Consider the following 17,400-nt stretch of genomic DNA (forward strand, 5'->3'; position numbering starts at 1 on the left):
TCTGTTGCTGGTCTGTTGCTGGTCTATTCGCTGGTCTATTATTGGTCCAAACTTGACAGTGCTGGTTTTATACTGGTCAAGCAGATAACAGACGCAGTGCAGGCAGACCAGCTTAATCATGCAGCTGACGTGACGGTGGTGGTGGCAGATTCACCAGACCACGCTCAACCAGCAGGCTCCAGAACGCTGGTCTCCAGCATAACCATCTTCACTGATCTACGCTGGTGTTTCTCTGCAGGGTTAACCTGCTAGTAGCTGGCTGAGAGCATCCATCTCCTCTGCAAACTCAATAGTTCACACAACTGAGGAAAACTAGTGCAAACTTTGTAAAACGGTCTCTTTAAGGCAGACGGGTTTGACCAGGCGTCCCGCGATGGTGAGATTTTTTGACTTACCGCGATCCGAGCCAAGGACGCCTTCACCGAGCTCCACTTGTCCCGCCGCCGATCGATGACGATGATGAAGCCGATGCTGGCAGCGTCCAGGCTGGGGACGAAGACGAGGAGACGAGCACAGATTCAGCGACACCGGCAGGATTACGAGCGCCAGCGTTTCGCTACTGCTGCTACCAGCACACACTCTCCCAGTCAGGGCTCTCCTGAACACGCAGCACTGAAAGTGAAGAGCCTGCTGCTGTGGGAGGAACCCGGAGAACCCGGAGAACCCGGAGAAACCCGTAACCTTCCTGCTGTGAGGGGACAGTGCTACCCACCGCATCACCAAAAAAATAAAATGTAAAACAAGGGAAATTCATGTGTTATGGTCTGAGCACATATGGGGGAGACATCAAAGATGTCTTTAAACACACACACACACACTGACAGGCAGTCACAGACACACACATGTACACACACACACACACACTCACATACACATACACACAGACACTCACATACACACAGACACACACATGCACCCACACACATGTACACACACATGTATACACACACACACACACACTCACACCCACACACACACACACGCACAGACATGTACACATACACACACACACTAATAGCCGAGCTGAGCCGTACCTGGGAATACTGGTCAGGTAAGTGACCACATTGAGGAAGTCCTCGTCCGGCAGGTCGCTGAAGCCGGGGTACTCTGGGAAGGTGATGATAGGAGCCCCATCCTTTCCTCTTCCTCCTGCACCACAACAAGGTTGTCATGGCAACGTTCAAGCACAGGACACTTCCTGTTTCCCCGCGGGAGTTTGAGGTGGGCTGACTGTGCGTTCATTCAACAGAGAAGAACAACCTACCTAACCTAACCAACCTACTACCCTAACCCTAACCCCAACCCAACCAACCTAACCCTCCAGCACGTCGACACACACACACACACACAGTACGACAGTCACGTGAATCCCAAGCACGTACACACCCAACCACACTAACCCACAACATCACACATCAGACCACACACACACCACACAACACAACACACACCACACACCAATAACACGTCGACACACACACACACACCAGTACAACAGTCACAGGGAGTCCGAAGGCAGTTAACAGGCTGGCCCGGTTTACGAGATTCAGCAGATTCAGAGGCTCAGCTCAACGTAGGACATTTCCCAGGATCAAACGCACACGCTCAGTTCATTTTATAAAATTCCTGTTCCTTAAACAATCCACTAGGTGGGGGTGTTGGGCTATCTGAACAACATCAATTCAGCTGAAGAGAAAATGCTGGAAAGCACAGCCGAAAGCGAAGCATTTAAGGAGTCATGAAAATGAGGTCAAAACCAACCCTGTTCCCTTACATGCTGGAGAAGCTGAAGACATATGACATCATGTCCATAAAAACCTAAGGCAATATGAAACAGGTCATATCTGCACACCCCAACACCCGCGGTCCCTCGCTGCTTAGACCACAGTACAGCGTTTCATACAGGAGCACTAAAACAGCATCAGCCCTGGTGCACGAGTTCATGAGCTAAAACACAGCTAGCAAGTACTCCATTGGGTCGGTTAAATAAGAGCAGGGATTCATTTGTTAGTCAGCTTCCCGTTCCACCTTCTCCTGTCACCTCGCAGGTCAGCTGATCCACCCCCCCCCCAGCGTGACACCACCAGGTAGCGCCGAGGCCGCTAATCCCATAATGCACTGGGGCTGGCATATGGCAGAGCTCTCCCATCTGTCTCCCAGGGCGACAGCACCACAGGTCATGTGACTCTCAGGTTTAACCTTCTCAATCAGAGCTGCTGTCACGGTGGCCAGGGTAGGCTGAGGAGGGCTTATGGAGTTAGCGTGCTGACAGACATTACATTACAGGCACTTAGCAGACACCGTTATCCAGTTATTACATTACATCCATTTTTACAACTGGATATATACTGAAGCAATGCAGGTTTAAGGGGTAGCACTTTCAAGGGCGTTTCCACGCAGTGTCCTAGCCAGGAACGACCATGACCTTTCAGGTACAAGTCCAGCTCTACTCCATTCACACCTACACTGCGACGCAGCGATCAGCGAAGATCGCCACGCTGTTAGACCCTGATAAACATTAGTCGCAACTGAGGGTTTTAAAACCCAAAAGAACGCTTTTAAAATCTGTCCTGAGGCTGACAGGAGGGGGCTCCTGTCAAAAGTTGTGCGTCTGAGCAAAACTGCGCCAGGCAAGCCGCTAACAGCTAACAGCTCCTGCCTGCTCTCCACACACAGAACAGCGCCGCTCCCTGCTCTGATCCTCACTCCTGCTTTCCCACAAGAACAGCATCTTCTGCTCCTCTGCTCGGGCTCTCCTCCCTGGCCCTAAAGAACAGCCTCTGCTCCTCCTGCTCTGCTCCTCCTCCCTGCTCTCCACACACAGAACAGCCTCTGCTCCTCCTGCTCTGCTCCTCCTGCTCCGCTCCTCCTCTCTGCACCTCCCTGCTCTCCAGGGCCCAGTGCAGCCATTTAAAACCACGCTAATGGAGTAATGGGCAGTTATGCAACAGGATGGCAGAGCAGAATATGCGCTAGGCTAACAAACACAGGAAACGGACGATTGACGACACACGTATTTAGAGTAAGGCCACACACACCGGGTCCGTTTCTGGATGCTGACGTCCGCTCTAGAGTTATGAGCTTATCTCTCCTTTAACTGATCTGACATCCTTGGCTAAATTATTTCACTCTGGTCTGATGCAGCAGAGGGCATTTCAGTGTTTACACTCATTCAGAGAATTAAACCGGAAAAATGATTTGTAACAAAAACCAGGGCACACACCAGCCCTCAGGGAATGAAGCTGGGGCCTGATTTGAAGTATTTTCAGCGTGTTTATCACACCTTAAACTCATTACAGGAGCATTACAGCCCTGCTGGGGTTATCACACCTTAAACTCATTACAGCCCTGCTGGGGTTATCACACCTTAAACTCATTACAGCCCTGCTGGGGTTATCACACCTTAAACTCATTACAGCAGTATTGCAGCCCTGTGCACACCTAACTCATTACAGCCCGCGGCTCAACACCTAAACATTACAGCCCTGCTGGGGTTATCACACCTTAAACTCATTACAGCCCTGCTGGGGTTATCACACCTTAAACTCATTACAGCCCTGCTGGGGTTATCACACCTTAAACTCATTACAGCCCTGCTGGGGTCATCACACCTTAAACTCATTACAGCAGCATACAGCTCTGGTCTCACCTAACTCTTACGCCCTGCGGTTATCACACCTTAAACTCATATGCCTGCTGGGTTATCACACTAAACTCATTACAGCCCTCTGGTATCACACTAAGCTCATTACACGTATACAGCCTGCTGGTTACACCTTAAGCTCATTACGCAGTATACACCCTGCTGGTCATCAACCTTAAACTCATTACGCAGGCTCATTAAGCAGTTTACAGCCTGCGTTATCACACCTAAACTATTACAGCCCTGCTGGTTACACACTTAAGCCTACAGCAGTATTAAGCCGCTGGTATCACACTTAAACTCATTACAGCAGGGCTCATTCAGCAGTATACAGCCTGCGGGTACAACCTAAACTCATACAGCCCTGCGGTTATCACACTAAACTCATTACAGCAGCATTGCAGCCTGCTGTGTTCCTGCGTGCTGTGCATTAAGTGCTTTTTAGCTCTGCCACGCTGGTTCGCCAGACCCAGCGTTCGCCAACAGTGTTCACATGGCAACCGTGTAATCAAATTAAAAATAGAATGGTCTCGCTCGGATTGCTACGAGCGGATTGTAAATGTTTGTTCAGAGAATTTTCTCTTTGCGAGCCGGCATCTCGGGCAGAGTGAGGAATACAGAGCACGGTTTAATTTCCGGTCAAACCCCCACCGCCCCCACAGCAGCCCACAGGTACAGACGGGCCAGACAAACAGACGAGCTGCATCAGGGGAAGGGCTCATTTCACAGGCAGACAGAGACAGAGAGCGCTCGATGGAGAAATGGGGTGAGGGATCTGATAAGGGGGTCCCCCCCTTCCTGTCCCCAACACCACAATGCGCTGATCGTGCGCTTATTAAACGGGGTACACTGGTTCCATTCTGCCCACCAAATAACAGTCCATTTCTCCAGCAAGCTAAAGGAGTGTACTCTACAGACAAGCATTAGAATCACTGCTAAACTCTTCTCTTTTTTCATAAACTCTTTTCTTCTCCAGAAGTGTTTTTGTGGCAGAGGCTCATAAATCACAAACATTCTGAAGATGACGTCACTAACATGAGTTAATCTGCCGGGACCCAAGGCAGTGCTTCTCTGCCTGGAGAGGAATAAACCTCACTGCTCTAATCACGGTCAGGAAACGGTCAGGTCGCGGTTAAAGATAATGCTGTTATCGTTTACCTGCGAGGACGCTTACCTGAGAGCACGGCGAACTGGCGGTGAAGCTGCTCGATGATGTCGACCGCCAGCAGGGGCCTGATCTCCTGCTGCATGATCTCGTCTGCGGGGAGAAGGAGAGAAACACCTGTCAATCACCCACACCTGAGAGAAACACCCGTCAGTCACACACACCCGTCAGTCACACATCATCTGAGAGAAACACCTGTCAGTCATACACAGCTGTCAGTCATACATCACCTCAGAGAACACAGCTGTCAATCACACATCACCTCAGAGATCACACCTGTCAATCACACACCACCTCAGAGATCACAGCGCTGAACAGTCAATCAATCAATCAACAACTCCATGAGCAGCCATCACAGTCAATCAACCAATCCATGAGCAGCCATCACAGTAAATGAGCCAGTCAATAAATCATCCATCCAACCAACAAACCAACTAGCCAAACATTCAATCCACCAGACAATCAATTACTCAAACATACCCATGTGAACAGTTTGAAAACGTAGTGCATGAGTGTAATGGTGAGACCAGATCCATGTATAACCCTAGGCCCTGAAATCAGACCGGCTCCATTTAAGAGACGGGCTTTGGGTGAGCGGAGATTCCATTTTCTGCCCACACAAACGCACACACAACCCCCCAACCCCAGCCGATTCAGGCATCGTACAGCCCTGCCTGGCCTACAGCGATGAACACGCATCCATTTTGTGGCCCTACTGTAAGAGGTCTCAGCCCACACAGAACAAACGGCTTTTCAAGGCTCTGTTCCTAAAAGAGAAAAAAATGAAGGTCATTAAATGCGCTAGGGGGCACATCTCTATCCCACAATTCTCTGCTGCTGTGCGCCAGGTCACTCCAGAGTGCAGAGGCAACCCAGCGAACTCAAACACGCCCCCCGTCTGAGTGCCGGTACAGAGGAGCGCATTAACACAGGGCCACACTTTATAATAGATGCTGTATCCAAGGGGCTCGTAACCAGGCTAAATATCACAGTAAAGAGCTTCATGCAGCCGGGGTTCAGTCACTGAGGCCGTACGCTCACGGAGGCTAGGCTAACGCTTCCTCAGTCTCTGTCTCAGTCTCTGCTGTGTGATGATCACAAATACACACAGGTAAAGGTAATTACAGGTATGTGCGTCTTTGTTCAGGACGGAAAATTATTCCCGAACCCCTTATGAGGTGCTCAAGCTGAGTTTCCGGGAAACGAGGGGATGCAGAGAAGAAGAGCTCAGCACAGAGCTCACAGGCTCAGCTCAGCACAGAGCTCACAGGCTTAGCCCAGCACAGAGCTCACAGGCTCAGCTCAGCACAGCGCTCATAGGCTCAGCTCAGCACAGAGCTCACAGGCTCAGCTCAGCACAGAGCTCACAGGCTCAGCTCAGCACAGAGCTCACAGGCTCAGCTCAGCACAGAGCTCACAGGCTTAGCCTGAGGGCATGACAGCCTGGTTTGCGAACGAGCACCCAGCAGAAGGAGGACCTGCGTCAGGAGGATGTCCCGCCCACATTTCACCCCCAGGACACGCAGTCCCACAGCCTGACGCTACGCTCACAACAGCCGCGGAAACCACCGTTAGGAGACTGAGAGACTGCGGGGTGAACGTGCGCTCCTCCCTGAACGAGATGAAAAAGACACGAGAGACCCCCCCCCCGCCCCCCAGAGGAAGTCTGACACAACAGATTACAGATCAGATAGGGCATCGGGCTGCAGGAAGGAAACTCGCACCGCCCCGAGATCTTCACCTATTCATATTTTTCTTCAAGGGAAATTCTTCCAGGCAACTCAAAAGACAAAAGACAACAGTCAAATCCCCCCGTGGACACACACGGAAATCTGCTTAAGAAGGTGGAACATCCCACCTTTTTATCTTATAGGAAAAAAACACGGTTTCAGGGAGCGAGCAAAAACAAGTGCACCAACAGCGCAACTCTTCGAGCACCTCATCAGACAGCGAAGCGATTCCCATTTCGACATTTCACAGGATCTACACTTTAAGGCAAAAATGGAAAAAAGCGCTATATACGCTGTAACGCCTTGCAGAAACGACGCAGAGGGGCGTGGCTCTTGCCGTGCGTGTGTGTGGCCAGTTGAGAGGGTCACACTTGGACACGCCCCAAAACAGCGCCATGGTAACAGACAGTGCTGTCATTGTTCACCACAGACCCACTCGCGCCACTCACCCACTCCTCTGCGTTTTTTGGGGGTTTTTTTCTCTTGCGTCTCCAAACCAGGGGAGAGCAAATCTGTTTGTCGAGGGTTGGTGTGGAAATGGGTTTTCTGTTACAACCAATTACACTGGCCTAATTAGCTAATCAGCAGAATAAACCAAAGCTGGCTTGACTAAAAATGAGAATTTCAGCACCAGGAAATAGGCTTCATGTTGGGACACAAGCTGTCAATCACAAGCGTATCAAGCAATGTAGCAGAAATGAGCGAATGACAGAGCGAATTAAATAATGAGAAGATGGAGTCAAATGAGCAAATGATTGGGCTAATAAAATAAACAGAAGATGGAGAGAAATGGAGAAACAGATGAGGCCCTCCAGGACTGGAGTCAAACCTGCAAGACACCGCGGCCCTCCAGGACTGGAGTTAAACCTGCAGACACTGCGGCCCTCCAGGACTGGAGTCAAACCTGCAGACACTGCGGCCCTCCAGGACTGGAGTTAAACCTGCAGACACTGCGGCCCTCCAGGACTGGAGTCAAACCTGCAGACACTGCGGCCCTCCAGGACTGGAGTTTAAAACATAACAGGGATGTCAGACTAAATTAAAAAGGCACATTTAGAGGACAAGCAGCTGGGAATCCATTACCAAGCTTGACCAGGAGTATAAACATGCACCAGTGTTGAGGACTAATAGGGCTTTCCCAGTGCAGGCTTGTCTGGGCCCAATCAACACTATACTTAAAATCAGCGGTAACAAAGCAGTACACCTCTTTTTTAGTTACTGTACTGCACTCGAACACGTGACCCCCTCCGCTGCATGCAGCAGCCTCTGAGTCTGACAGGATTCCACGCGATTCGCGCGCTAACCCGATAACAGGACATTTTCCACTAAGCTCATTTCGGACAGAGCTGGGGTCGGCTGGGCTGGGCTCGGGGACCGTAATCTATGCGAGTTTCAGCACTGCCAGATATCACTGCAAGGCTAATGATGAGTTCAATGTCAAGCTTATTTGCAGAGCTCATTTTCATACAGTGCATTGTGGACCAAAGTGCTTCATTATAAAAAAAAAATAACGGACAAGCTAAAACACAAAAAGACAAACAGACTGTGTCAAAAAAGAATAACATTTTTTTAAATGTAAGAAAGTCGTCATGAAGTAATGATGAGTCAACAAAAATAAAAAATAAAAAATAATCGACCCGAACACGCTAATCACTGGTTGAGAAGTCACACAAATCAGTCCGACTTCAGATGGATTTGCGCGTCAGGGACAATGCCTCTTTACCTGCTCAAACGATAAGTATCAGGTAATGCACGTGATTGTTGTTTGCGTTCCCCGTGTTGGAATAAGCTCGCATCACGGCCAAATCCTACGCGGGCCTTGCGTTTACATTTCAATTAAACCAGCACACCACGCCAGAGAAGGGGAAAGTTTTTCCAACAATAAAACTTCTGTCTGGTTTGCACATCACAATGTTGACAACTGTTCGCTACATCTCTCGAAATGCCTTTCTAGGTACAGCACGGGGGATGTTCGGACGGGAATTCACGGAATTTAATCAATTTAGGAGGGTCCAGCATCAGACTTACACCGGACCCTTTTGGGCGAAGGCCGATGTAGGTGCAGGTAAACATTCCCAAGAAATCACACCCGAGAGGCAAGTGAAATATTTAAATCCGCTCTGAACTTTCACCTCCCGACTCAATCATGTGGGAGCAGAAACACTAATAGCTGCTTTTCTGAATTACACACTAAGAATCTACTGCAGAGATGCCCACGAGTTACGTTTACTTTAACGTTTGCATTTTCATAAATGTCGGTGTGGCAGCGTGTTTTCTAACAGAAAGCTTCGCTTTTCCAGTTAGAAAACCTGCTGGTTGTTAACAGTTAAACTGTGAATTACGGAGAGTTCTGCAATTAATCCTCAGTTTTGCTCATTCTTACTTTTCAGCGCTTTGTTTGAGTAGCGAGGCTGCAAGTGCGCGAGCGAAACGCCCACGCTGACAGCAGCTAGAAGAAAAACAAACCCCCCCCCCCCTATCCGACCCAAATACACACCCTCTGCCTGACGACGAGCACAAAGCACAAACCTCTTACCTATGAGGGACCTGTTTCGCTTCATCATCGTGGAATCGAGCCCGCAAACAATGTCTCATTAATCCGTGCGCGAGAGCGGTCCAATTAAAACGCCGGCTACAGCCGACAGCGTCCGAGATGCCTGAACGCGCGTGCTGTGACCGTTTCCATCGCGTCCTCCTCCTTTCAGATTCCTAGGCGCACCAGCTGCGGCGGGCTACCGGCAGGAGACGCATTTTTGTGGGCAGCGAAGTGTTTTCGGTCACATTTTCCAGCCTCGACAGCTCCTCCCGCTAAAGTCTACCCTCAGCGGCATAATCCCAGAAAGGCCCCGCCACTCGCGAGGCGCAGGAGACCTATCACAGCCGGGGGGAGGAGGGAGAAAATAAACTATTAAACTACCGACTCGCCCTTTAAAAAAAATCCACTTTGTTCCCCCGTTTTTTTTTTTTTGGTTTTTTTTTTGGCCCGAGACGGGAGGGAAGTGCTTGTGGGACGGTCCCCGAGCATTAGGCTGTGTGTCTCTCCCCCCCACCCACCGGACAGCCAGGTTCTCCCGTTGGAGGCGCGTGTGTGAAATTTTCCATTGCAGGTCCGACTGGGAAAAAGAGGGTGTTTATGATCCGATTTCCCAAAACAACGATGGCGTCCACCGAGGCATTGTGTGCTCAACAAGGCCTCTTCCTTCCCGTTGTGCATCGGTTTCTCAAAAGAGTGACGTTCGAGAGAACATACGAAACGGAGTTGAGCAAATACACACTCAGAATAGCTACTTCTTGCATTCGTGATGTAGTCGAACGCAAACCTTAATCAATCGTGAATAATAATTTTCTAATTTTTTTAGTTCTTTCCAGTACAGTATGTTTAATTTTGTTTAACACGGGGCGACATAGCTCAGGAGGTAAGACCGATTGTCTGGCAATCGGAGGGTTGCCGGTTCAAACCCTGCCCTGGGCATGTCGAACTGTCCTTGAGCAAGACACCTAACCCCTAACTGCTCTGGCGAATGAGAGGCATCAATTGTAAAGCGCTTTGGATAAAAGCGCTATATAAATGCAGTCCATTTACCATCCATTTAATTTTTGAACTAGATGTGATTATATTTCCTACATGGGGTTAAAAAATACAATGCAATGCCATCAAAATCAATTTCTAAGGTTTCCTAATGAGCATTTTCATCCAATCAGACAAGCTAATTACACAAGTTTGGAAAGAGGTTGATAGGCTAATACGGCTTGAAGGAGAAACAAAGGGAATGCCTCATATTTGGATAATTAGTCGCCATTTTAATCACTTGGCCAATCTACAGCGGTTAACAATGCAGAGACCAAAAGCCTCTCAGTAATGGGCCACATGCTCCTCTGAAATTGTACCCTACGAGAGAGTGAAAGTGGGTTTACAGAATGATAAGAACACCACAAGTCAGTCACATACAATCTGACAGCCCAGAGCAATATAATATGGTTTAAAATGTTGTATATGTGGACATTTCTTGGAAAATATCATGTTAAATATATTTTTGCAGTAATGGTTGTATTTTTGCCCAGAAATCAAGTGTTGCGATATTCTTTCTGTTCTTCATAATATATTTTACTTAAATTTCTTGGCAGTGTATTCTGGTCTTCTGGAAATCTCTTGTGTTTTAAAGTCACTGAACAACACACACACACACACACGGTTCTTCCGCAAAACCTTGGTATCCAGATATCCAAACGCATAACCCAAATTCACAACCCTGTCATTCCAAAATTCCCTACTCTGTCATTCCCAAATTTCCTACTCTGCATTCCCAAATTCCCTACCCTGTCATTCCACACACTGATAATCACTCAGTCGTCCGTCCCCAGAGACCAGGAGGAGGGAGGCTGCCAGTCCACCCCAGTACTCCATCTGTTCCCCCCCAGAACGGACCACGGACGAGCTGACTACCGAGCCGCTGACCAGCCACTGCAAACAAAGAGGCCATCAGACGAACACACTCAGACGAACACACTCAGACATGCACACTCAGACAAACACACTCAGACATACACACTCAGACAAACACACTCAGACATGCACACTCAGACGAACACACTCAGACATACACACTCAGACAAACACACTCAGACATGCACACTCAGACGAACACACTCAGACATGCACACTCAGACAAACACACTCAGACATGCACACTCAGACAAACACACTCAGACATACACACTCAGACAAACACACTCAGACAAACACACTCAGACAAACACACTCAGACGAACACACTCAGACATGCACACTCAGACATGCACACTCAGAGGAACACACTCAGACATACACACTCAGAGGAACACACTCAGACATGCACACTCAGACAAACACACTCAGACAAACACACTCAGACATACACCGACATGCACCTCGACATACACACTCAGACATGACACACTCAGACATCACACTCAGACATACACACTCAGACATACACACTCAGGATGAACACTCGACATACACACCGCCGATGGTACAATGGACAGTGGCATCACCGGGTAATGGGCGGATGTCAAGCCAGCCCATTTTGGGGGTGGGGGGTTGATCTGGGGGGGGTTTGGCGATTCTGAAGTTCAGGCTGGATCTGTGCACTTGTTTTTATTGAGCTGTTCTTTTCTACATCGCACTGGAAAGGACTTTCAGCTTGATCAATATCTAAGGAATTGGGAAATCATTTTCCCCTGTATTTCCCAGAGCTTAGCCAATCCCCCCCTCCCAAATTCTTTTGGTTCCCATTGGAAAATGTCTATTGCAATGTGCTGAGTGACAATCTGTTTGAGAATTATGGCACTATAAAAAAATTAATATCAGTCGATTGATTGAACACTTGGGTTATAATCTATACTGCTGCTCCAGGAAAGTAACTTTAAAAAGCTGTCTGTACCTGCATCTCAGTGCCGTACATGCATCTCAGCGCTGTACATGCATCTCAGTACTGTACATGCATCTCAGTGCTGTACATGCATCTCAGCGCTGTACATGCATCTCAGCGCTGTACATGCATCTCAGTGCTGTACGTGCATCTCAGTGCTGTACATGCATCTCAGCGCTGTACATGCATCTCAGCGCTGTACATGCATCTCAGTGCTGTACGTGCATCTCAGTGCTGTACATGCATCTCAGTGCTGTACATGCATCTCAGTGCTGTACATGTATCTCAGTACCGTACATGCATCTCAGTGCTGTACATGCATCTCAGTGCTGTACATGCATCTCAGCGCTGTACATGCATCTCAGCGCTGTACATGCATCTCAGTGCTGTACATGCATCTCAGTGCTGTACATGCATCGCAGTGCTGTACGTGCATCTCAGTGCTGTACATGCATCTCAGTGCTGTACATGCATCTCAGTGCTGTACGTGCATCTCAGTGCTGTACATGCATCTCAGTGCTGTACATGCATCTCAGCGCTGTACATGCATCTCAGCGCTGTACATGCATCTCAGTGTTGTACATGCATCTCAGTGCTGTACATGCATCGCAGTGCTGTACATGCATCTCAGTGCTGTACATGCATCTCAGTGCTGTACATGCATCTCAGTGCTGTACATGCATCTCAGTGCTGTACGTGCATCTCAGTGCTGTACGTGCATCTCAGCCCTGTACGTGTATCTCAGCGCTGTACGTGTATCTCAGCGCTGTACGTGTATGCACTGGGGAAGTGTGATGTAACAAACAATAACGTTTGAAAGCAGATAAGCTACGCCTCTCTGGCTGTGGAAAAACTCTGCTGCCGCAAGGCCTCTGGTGACAATATGGCCGACTCACCAGCACCATATGGAAGGCCTCACAGGTGTGAGAGGCAGGGGGGGGGGGGACCTGGAGTCTAACAAAACAGACGAAATAACAGAGCAGTTGCTATTGCATAATAATATTCGTAAAACAGCAGTCGCAGGGTTTTCCTGGTTTCCCGTCCGCAGCTGGACGAGCCACATCTGTGAACATTTTATTTTTTTCAACATTCTAAGTCAGTGTTCTAGAACTCCACTGCTTGCAGTTCAGTTGCCCGTAGCGATTGTGACATCAGCAGTAGAATGTTCAGCTATAAACATTCTAATCACACATTTGTGTTGCCACAGCTGAAAGGGTTAAGGGCGGACCCTGTTTAAGGACGGACTCTTTTGCAGGCGGACCCTTTCAGGGGCGTCCCGAGGGACCCTGCATATTTAGGGCTCTGCGGCTGCAGGGCGGACCGCAGCTGTGGTGGCACGCCTCACTCTGGGGGGGCGGGGTCGGGAGGGGGGGGGGCGGGGAGCAGCGCTAGGAGACAGGGGCCTCCATAGCAACCCCGGTCCAGCTGAGCAGCAGGTCTGGGAAAGAGCGCGGCGCTGATTTCATCCTTGGACAGCCCTCCCGCTAATTACAGCCGGGAAGCTCGTAAAACGCCGCGCGAGGAATGGAAACGCCCGCCCGGGCCGGCCTGCGTGAATTATTAAAGCGCAGGAGAAGCGCTGAGCCGTGGGACTGCATCGCAGCCGCAGCCGCAGTCAGAACAAGCAGAGAGGGCACATACGCATTTGCATCCTTTGGCCTCTTCATTTAAATAGGCGCAGGGCGGTTTGAATTAGCCTTCCTCTGTGCGCCATGAACTAGGCTGACATTTAGAACACGTCAATCTTCCTTTTTACTGATATATATATCCACAGGGAATAGCACATAAGAGGAATGATGTTTTAGTCAAAACCTCCACAGAAGCGCACCTTAGAGTTTATGCTTATGTCAGAACCACTCTGGTAAGAATGTTAAAAAGCCTCCCAGGATTCCTGCTTCAGTTACATTTTCTCCCCACATTGGGAAAAAATTCTACTGGGAATTCAAAGGGAAACTCAAATGGAATTCTGTAACTAGTGCAGTTTGCGGTGAACAGCTCAAATTACACTGATGTGAATAATTCGCTTCATAAGTACAACTGAATGAATGTAAAATCCAAAGTCTATGTAGGCTGCTTTGGACAAATTATAATTAATTATGTGGAACAAATCATTTCCTCTTAATATCTTACTATGGAAAAATGACAGGAAATATGGACGTGGGAAACGAGCCCTAATTGCATTTGGACCATGCCGGGACGTTCTCACTGGAATGAGAAATGAAACAGCGAAATTCAAAGGCATGTTCAAGCTCAATGCAAATAAAGATGGAGGCACTGAGCTGGGTACTGGAAGGCATTCAAAGCATGAAACCAAATGAGCAAATTCATAAATAGTCCGCCAGTTAGACACTGTAAACATTACATCTACAAATACTCATATCCTCCATTAAAAATAAACTGAAAAATACCTCAAAAAATTATATCGCCTGCTTAAACAAGAACTGACAAATATCAAAGAACAGCAGCATATCAAGGCTTTGACAAACAGAAAGAGTCATTGCAGATATTAATGTATGAGTGATGTGGTTCCTGTCCAGCATGCACCATAGAAATATGGAGCACCACGTATCTAGATAACCCTGCTGGAAGTGAAATTACTCTCCAGAGTGTTTCCAGTTCTCTCCTCATTCACTTCTCTGGTGGTGCACTGCTCCTAGAGGTACAGTTCAATCTCAATGCATTCGCCAGCAGCAACCACCCCAGGTTCTAATGAGCTGCACATCAATCACCCACACTGTTGCATCATGGGAAACATTCACAATGTTTTCCCCAGTGCAATCATGCTGCTTTGGCATTGAAATAAGAATTTTGAAATACAAACATGGCTACTGTTTAAGGTCACGTCTGTTTAGTTTCCACTGATCCCCTGGAAACGGACAACCAGTTTAAATTCACTGCACAGCACAAAGCTGGCTGTAATTATGGCCTGTCTGTTGCTCAAAAGGGCACAGATGGGCTGATCAATTAGACGCCACAGAGCATCAGCACCATAAGTCTGATCAATAAAAGCAAGTCTCAAACTGCCCAGAACAAGGAAGGGGGGGGGCGGGTTACATGCACTGATTTGTGTTCCAGTCAGCCGTAGACACCAATGCCTCATCACTCCTTATCAGACGGCCATAAAGCAGTTTAACCAAGGGCACAGTCTGCAGCACTGGCTCCTGACTTTATAAAACAGCTCAGATCAGACAAACAGCCGCAGCCAATCACATAACTGAGAGCACAAGCTTGTCCGTTTCACACACCTTCTCTAGGACCATACAGAACCACAGGAACAAGCGTGTGTGATTAAGAGGAGGGTGAGGAAGAACAGGGAAGGAGTGAGAGGACAGTGATGAAGATGCAGAAGTAGGGATGAAGAGGACAGTGATGAGGAAGATGAGGGTGATAAAGAAGAGGAGAATGATGAGGAAGATGAGGGTAATGAGGAAGAGGAAGAAAGGATGAAAAGAAGGCTGGTGAGGAAGAGCAGGGTGATGAGGAAAAGGAGGGTGGTGACGACGAGGAGAGTGATGAAGAAGAGGAGGCTGGTGAGGAAGAGTAGGGTGATGAGGAATAGGAGGGTGGTGAAGGCGAGGAGAGTGAAGAAGAAGAGGAGGCTGGTGAGGAAAAGCAGGGTGATGAGGGCGAGGAGAGTGATGAGGAAGAGGAGGGTGGTGAGGAGGAGAAGAGTGATGAGGAAGAGGACGTACTTCTCGCGCTGACAGACTCCGCCTCCTGACACAGCCTGAGGAGGCGGTGGTAGGACTCCATCTCGCTGTGGGAGATGCGCACGGTGGAGTAGGAGGCCTGGGGCGTGCGCTGGCCACAGAGCGAGCAGCGGGGAGCGAGCGTGAGGTAGCGCACGCTGGAACCTTCCATTCCCTCGCTGAGCACCACGATCTCAGCGCGCGACCGTCCTGCACCGCTACAGCCAGCTACCCCCGCCTCAGGCGGTCCGCTAGGCTCCGGTCCGTCTGTTAGTGCAGTCTCTCCGCGGTCAGTCTGTTAGTGCGGTCTCACTGCGGTCAGTCTGTTAGCGCGGTCTCTCCGCAGTCAGTCTGTTAGCGCGGTCTCTCTGCGGTCAGTCTGTTAGCGGTCAGTCTGTTAGCGCGGTCTCTCCGCAGTCAGTCTGTTAGCGCGGTCTCTCTGCGGTCAGTCTGTTAGCCTGGTCTCTCTGAGGTCAGTCTGTTAGCCCGGTCTCTCTGAGGTCAGTCTGTTAGCGGTCAGTCTGTTAGCGCGGTCTCTCCGCAGTCAGTCTGTTAGCGCGGTCTCTCTGCGGTCAGTCTGTTAGCCTGGTCTCTCCTCGGTCAGTCTGTTAGCCTGGTCTCTCCGCGGTCAGTCTGTTAGCCCGGTCTCTCTGCGGTCAGTCTGTTAGCGCGGTCTCTCTGCGGTCAGTCTGTTAGCGCGGTCTCTCCGCGGTCAGTCTGTTAGCCTGGTCTCTCCTCGGTCAGTCTGTTAGCCTGGTCTCTCCTCGGTCAGTCTGTTAGCCTGGTCTCTCCTCGGTCAGTCTGTTAGCCTGGTCTCTCCGCGGTCAGTCTGTTAGCGGTCAGTCTGTTAGCCCGGTCTCTCCGCGGTCAGTCTGTTAGCGGTCAGTCTGTTAGCCCGGTCTCTCTGCGGTCAGTCTGTTAGCGGTCAGTCTGTTAGCCCGGTCTCTCTGCGGTCAGTCTGTTAGCGGTCAGTCTGTTAGCCCGGTCTCTCTGCGGTGAGCACAGTGCAGCATTCGGAGCGTCGCTGCTTCCCAACCTCAGGCTCGGAGCGCTGAGAGCCGGTTCCTGCCGTCGGCTGCTCCGGTTCCTTCCTCACGGTCACCCCTGTCGGATAATCTGCGACCGAACGCTCCTGTTCCCCCGCTCACTCCGCCTCATCCCCCACCGCACGTCCTCCACGCAGAACCGCGCCCTCTACCTCACCGCCGCTCGTGAAGGAGGGAGGCCCGGCGGTATCCCTGCGGTAACGCCGCAGGTCAGCTGAGTGTCATCGCCTAGCCGCAGGTAAAGTTCTGCCTGGCCCGGTCCGCTGCAGGTGAACGAGGGCGTTTCCCCTGCCGAGTCTCACGGAAGCCGCGCCGGTAGCGACAGACAGGAAAGGACGGGGTATAAACGCAGAGCTGCTGCACCCGGTGCTGCGTACGCGGCCCTGTGTCTGATCTGCGCAGTTCCGATCGCAGCAGCACAGCTGGGTCCCCACAAAGCAGGCCGGTCACAGGCTGCTCCTCAGGTCATTCAGCTGAGCTGCTTAACCACTAAGAACACAGATCTCCTTACTGAGCACGTCACCAGTACTACTGCTGCTGCTGCATGAACACACACACACACTCACTCACACACACACACACACACACACACACACTCCTCACACACACCACACACACAACCACTACACACACTCACACACACACACACACACACACACTCTTCCTCTCACAAACAGCCTCCACATCTCCAAAATCCTCACTCATTCACTCAGCTC

At 49.8% G+C, this 17,400-nt stretch overlaps 1 protein-coding gene across 1 annotated transcript in view; it reads right to left on the reverse strand.

Moving 5' to 3' along the window:
* mcf2l2 (MCF.2 cell line derived transforming sequence-like 2) overlaps positions 1-16,809 on the reverse strand; it is an 83,005-nt gene extending 66,196 nt beyond the window's left edge. The window contains 4 exon segments of the mRNA XM_064329983.1: positions 396-486; positions 1,035-1,149; positions 4,818-4,901; positions 15,642-16,809. Coding sequence (XP_064186053.1) covers positions 396-486; positions 1,035-1,149; positions 4,818-4,901; positions 15,642-15,810 — 459 coding nt within the window. The 5' untranslated portion in view covers positions 15,811-16,809.
* Between the last annotated feature and the right edge of the window lie 591 nt (positions 16,810-17,400).

The sequence above is a fragment of the Anguilla rostrata genome, chromosome 4, assembly GCF_018555375.3.
Source record: "Anguilla rostrata isolate EN2019 chromosome 4, ASM1855537v3, whole genome shotgun sequence".
NCBI lineage: Eukaryota > Metazoa > Chordata > Actinopteri > Anguilliformes > Anguillidae > Anguilla > Anguilla rostrata.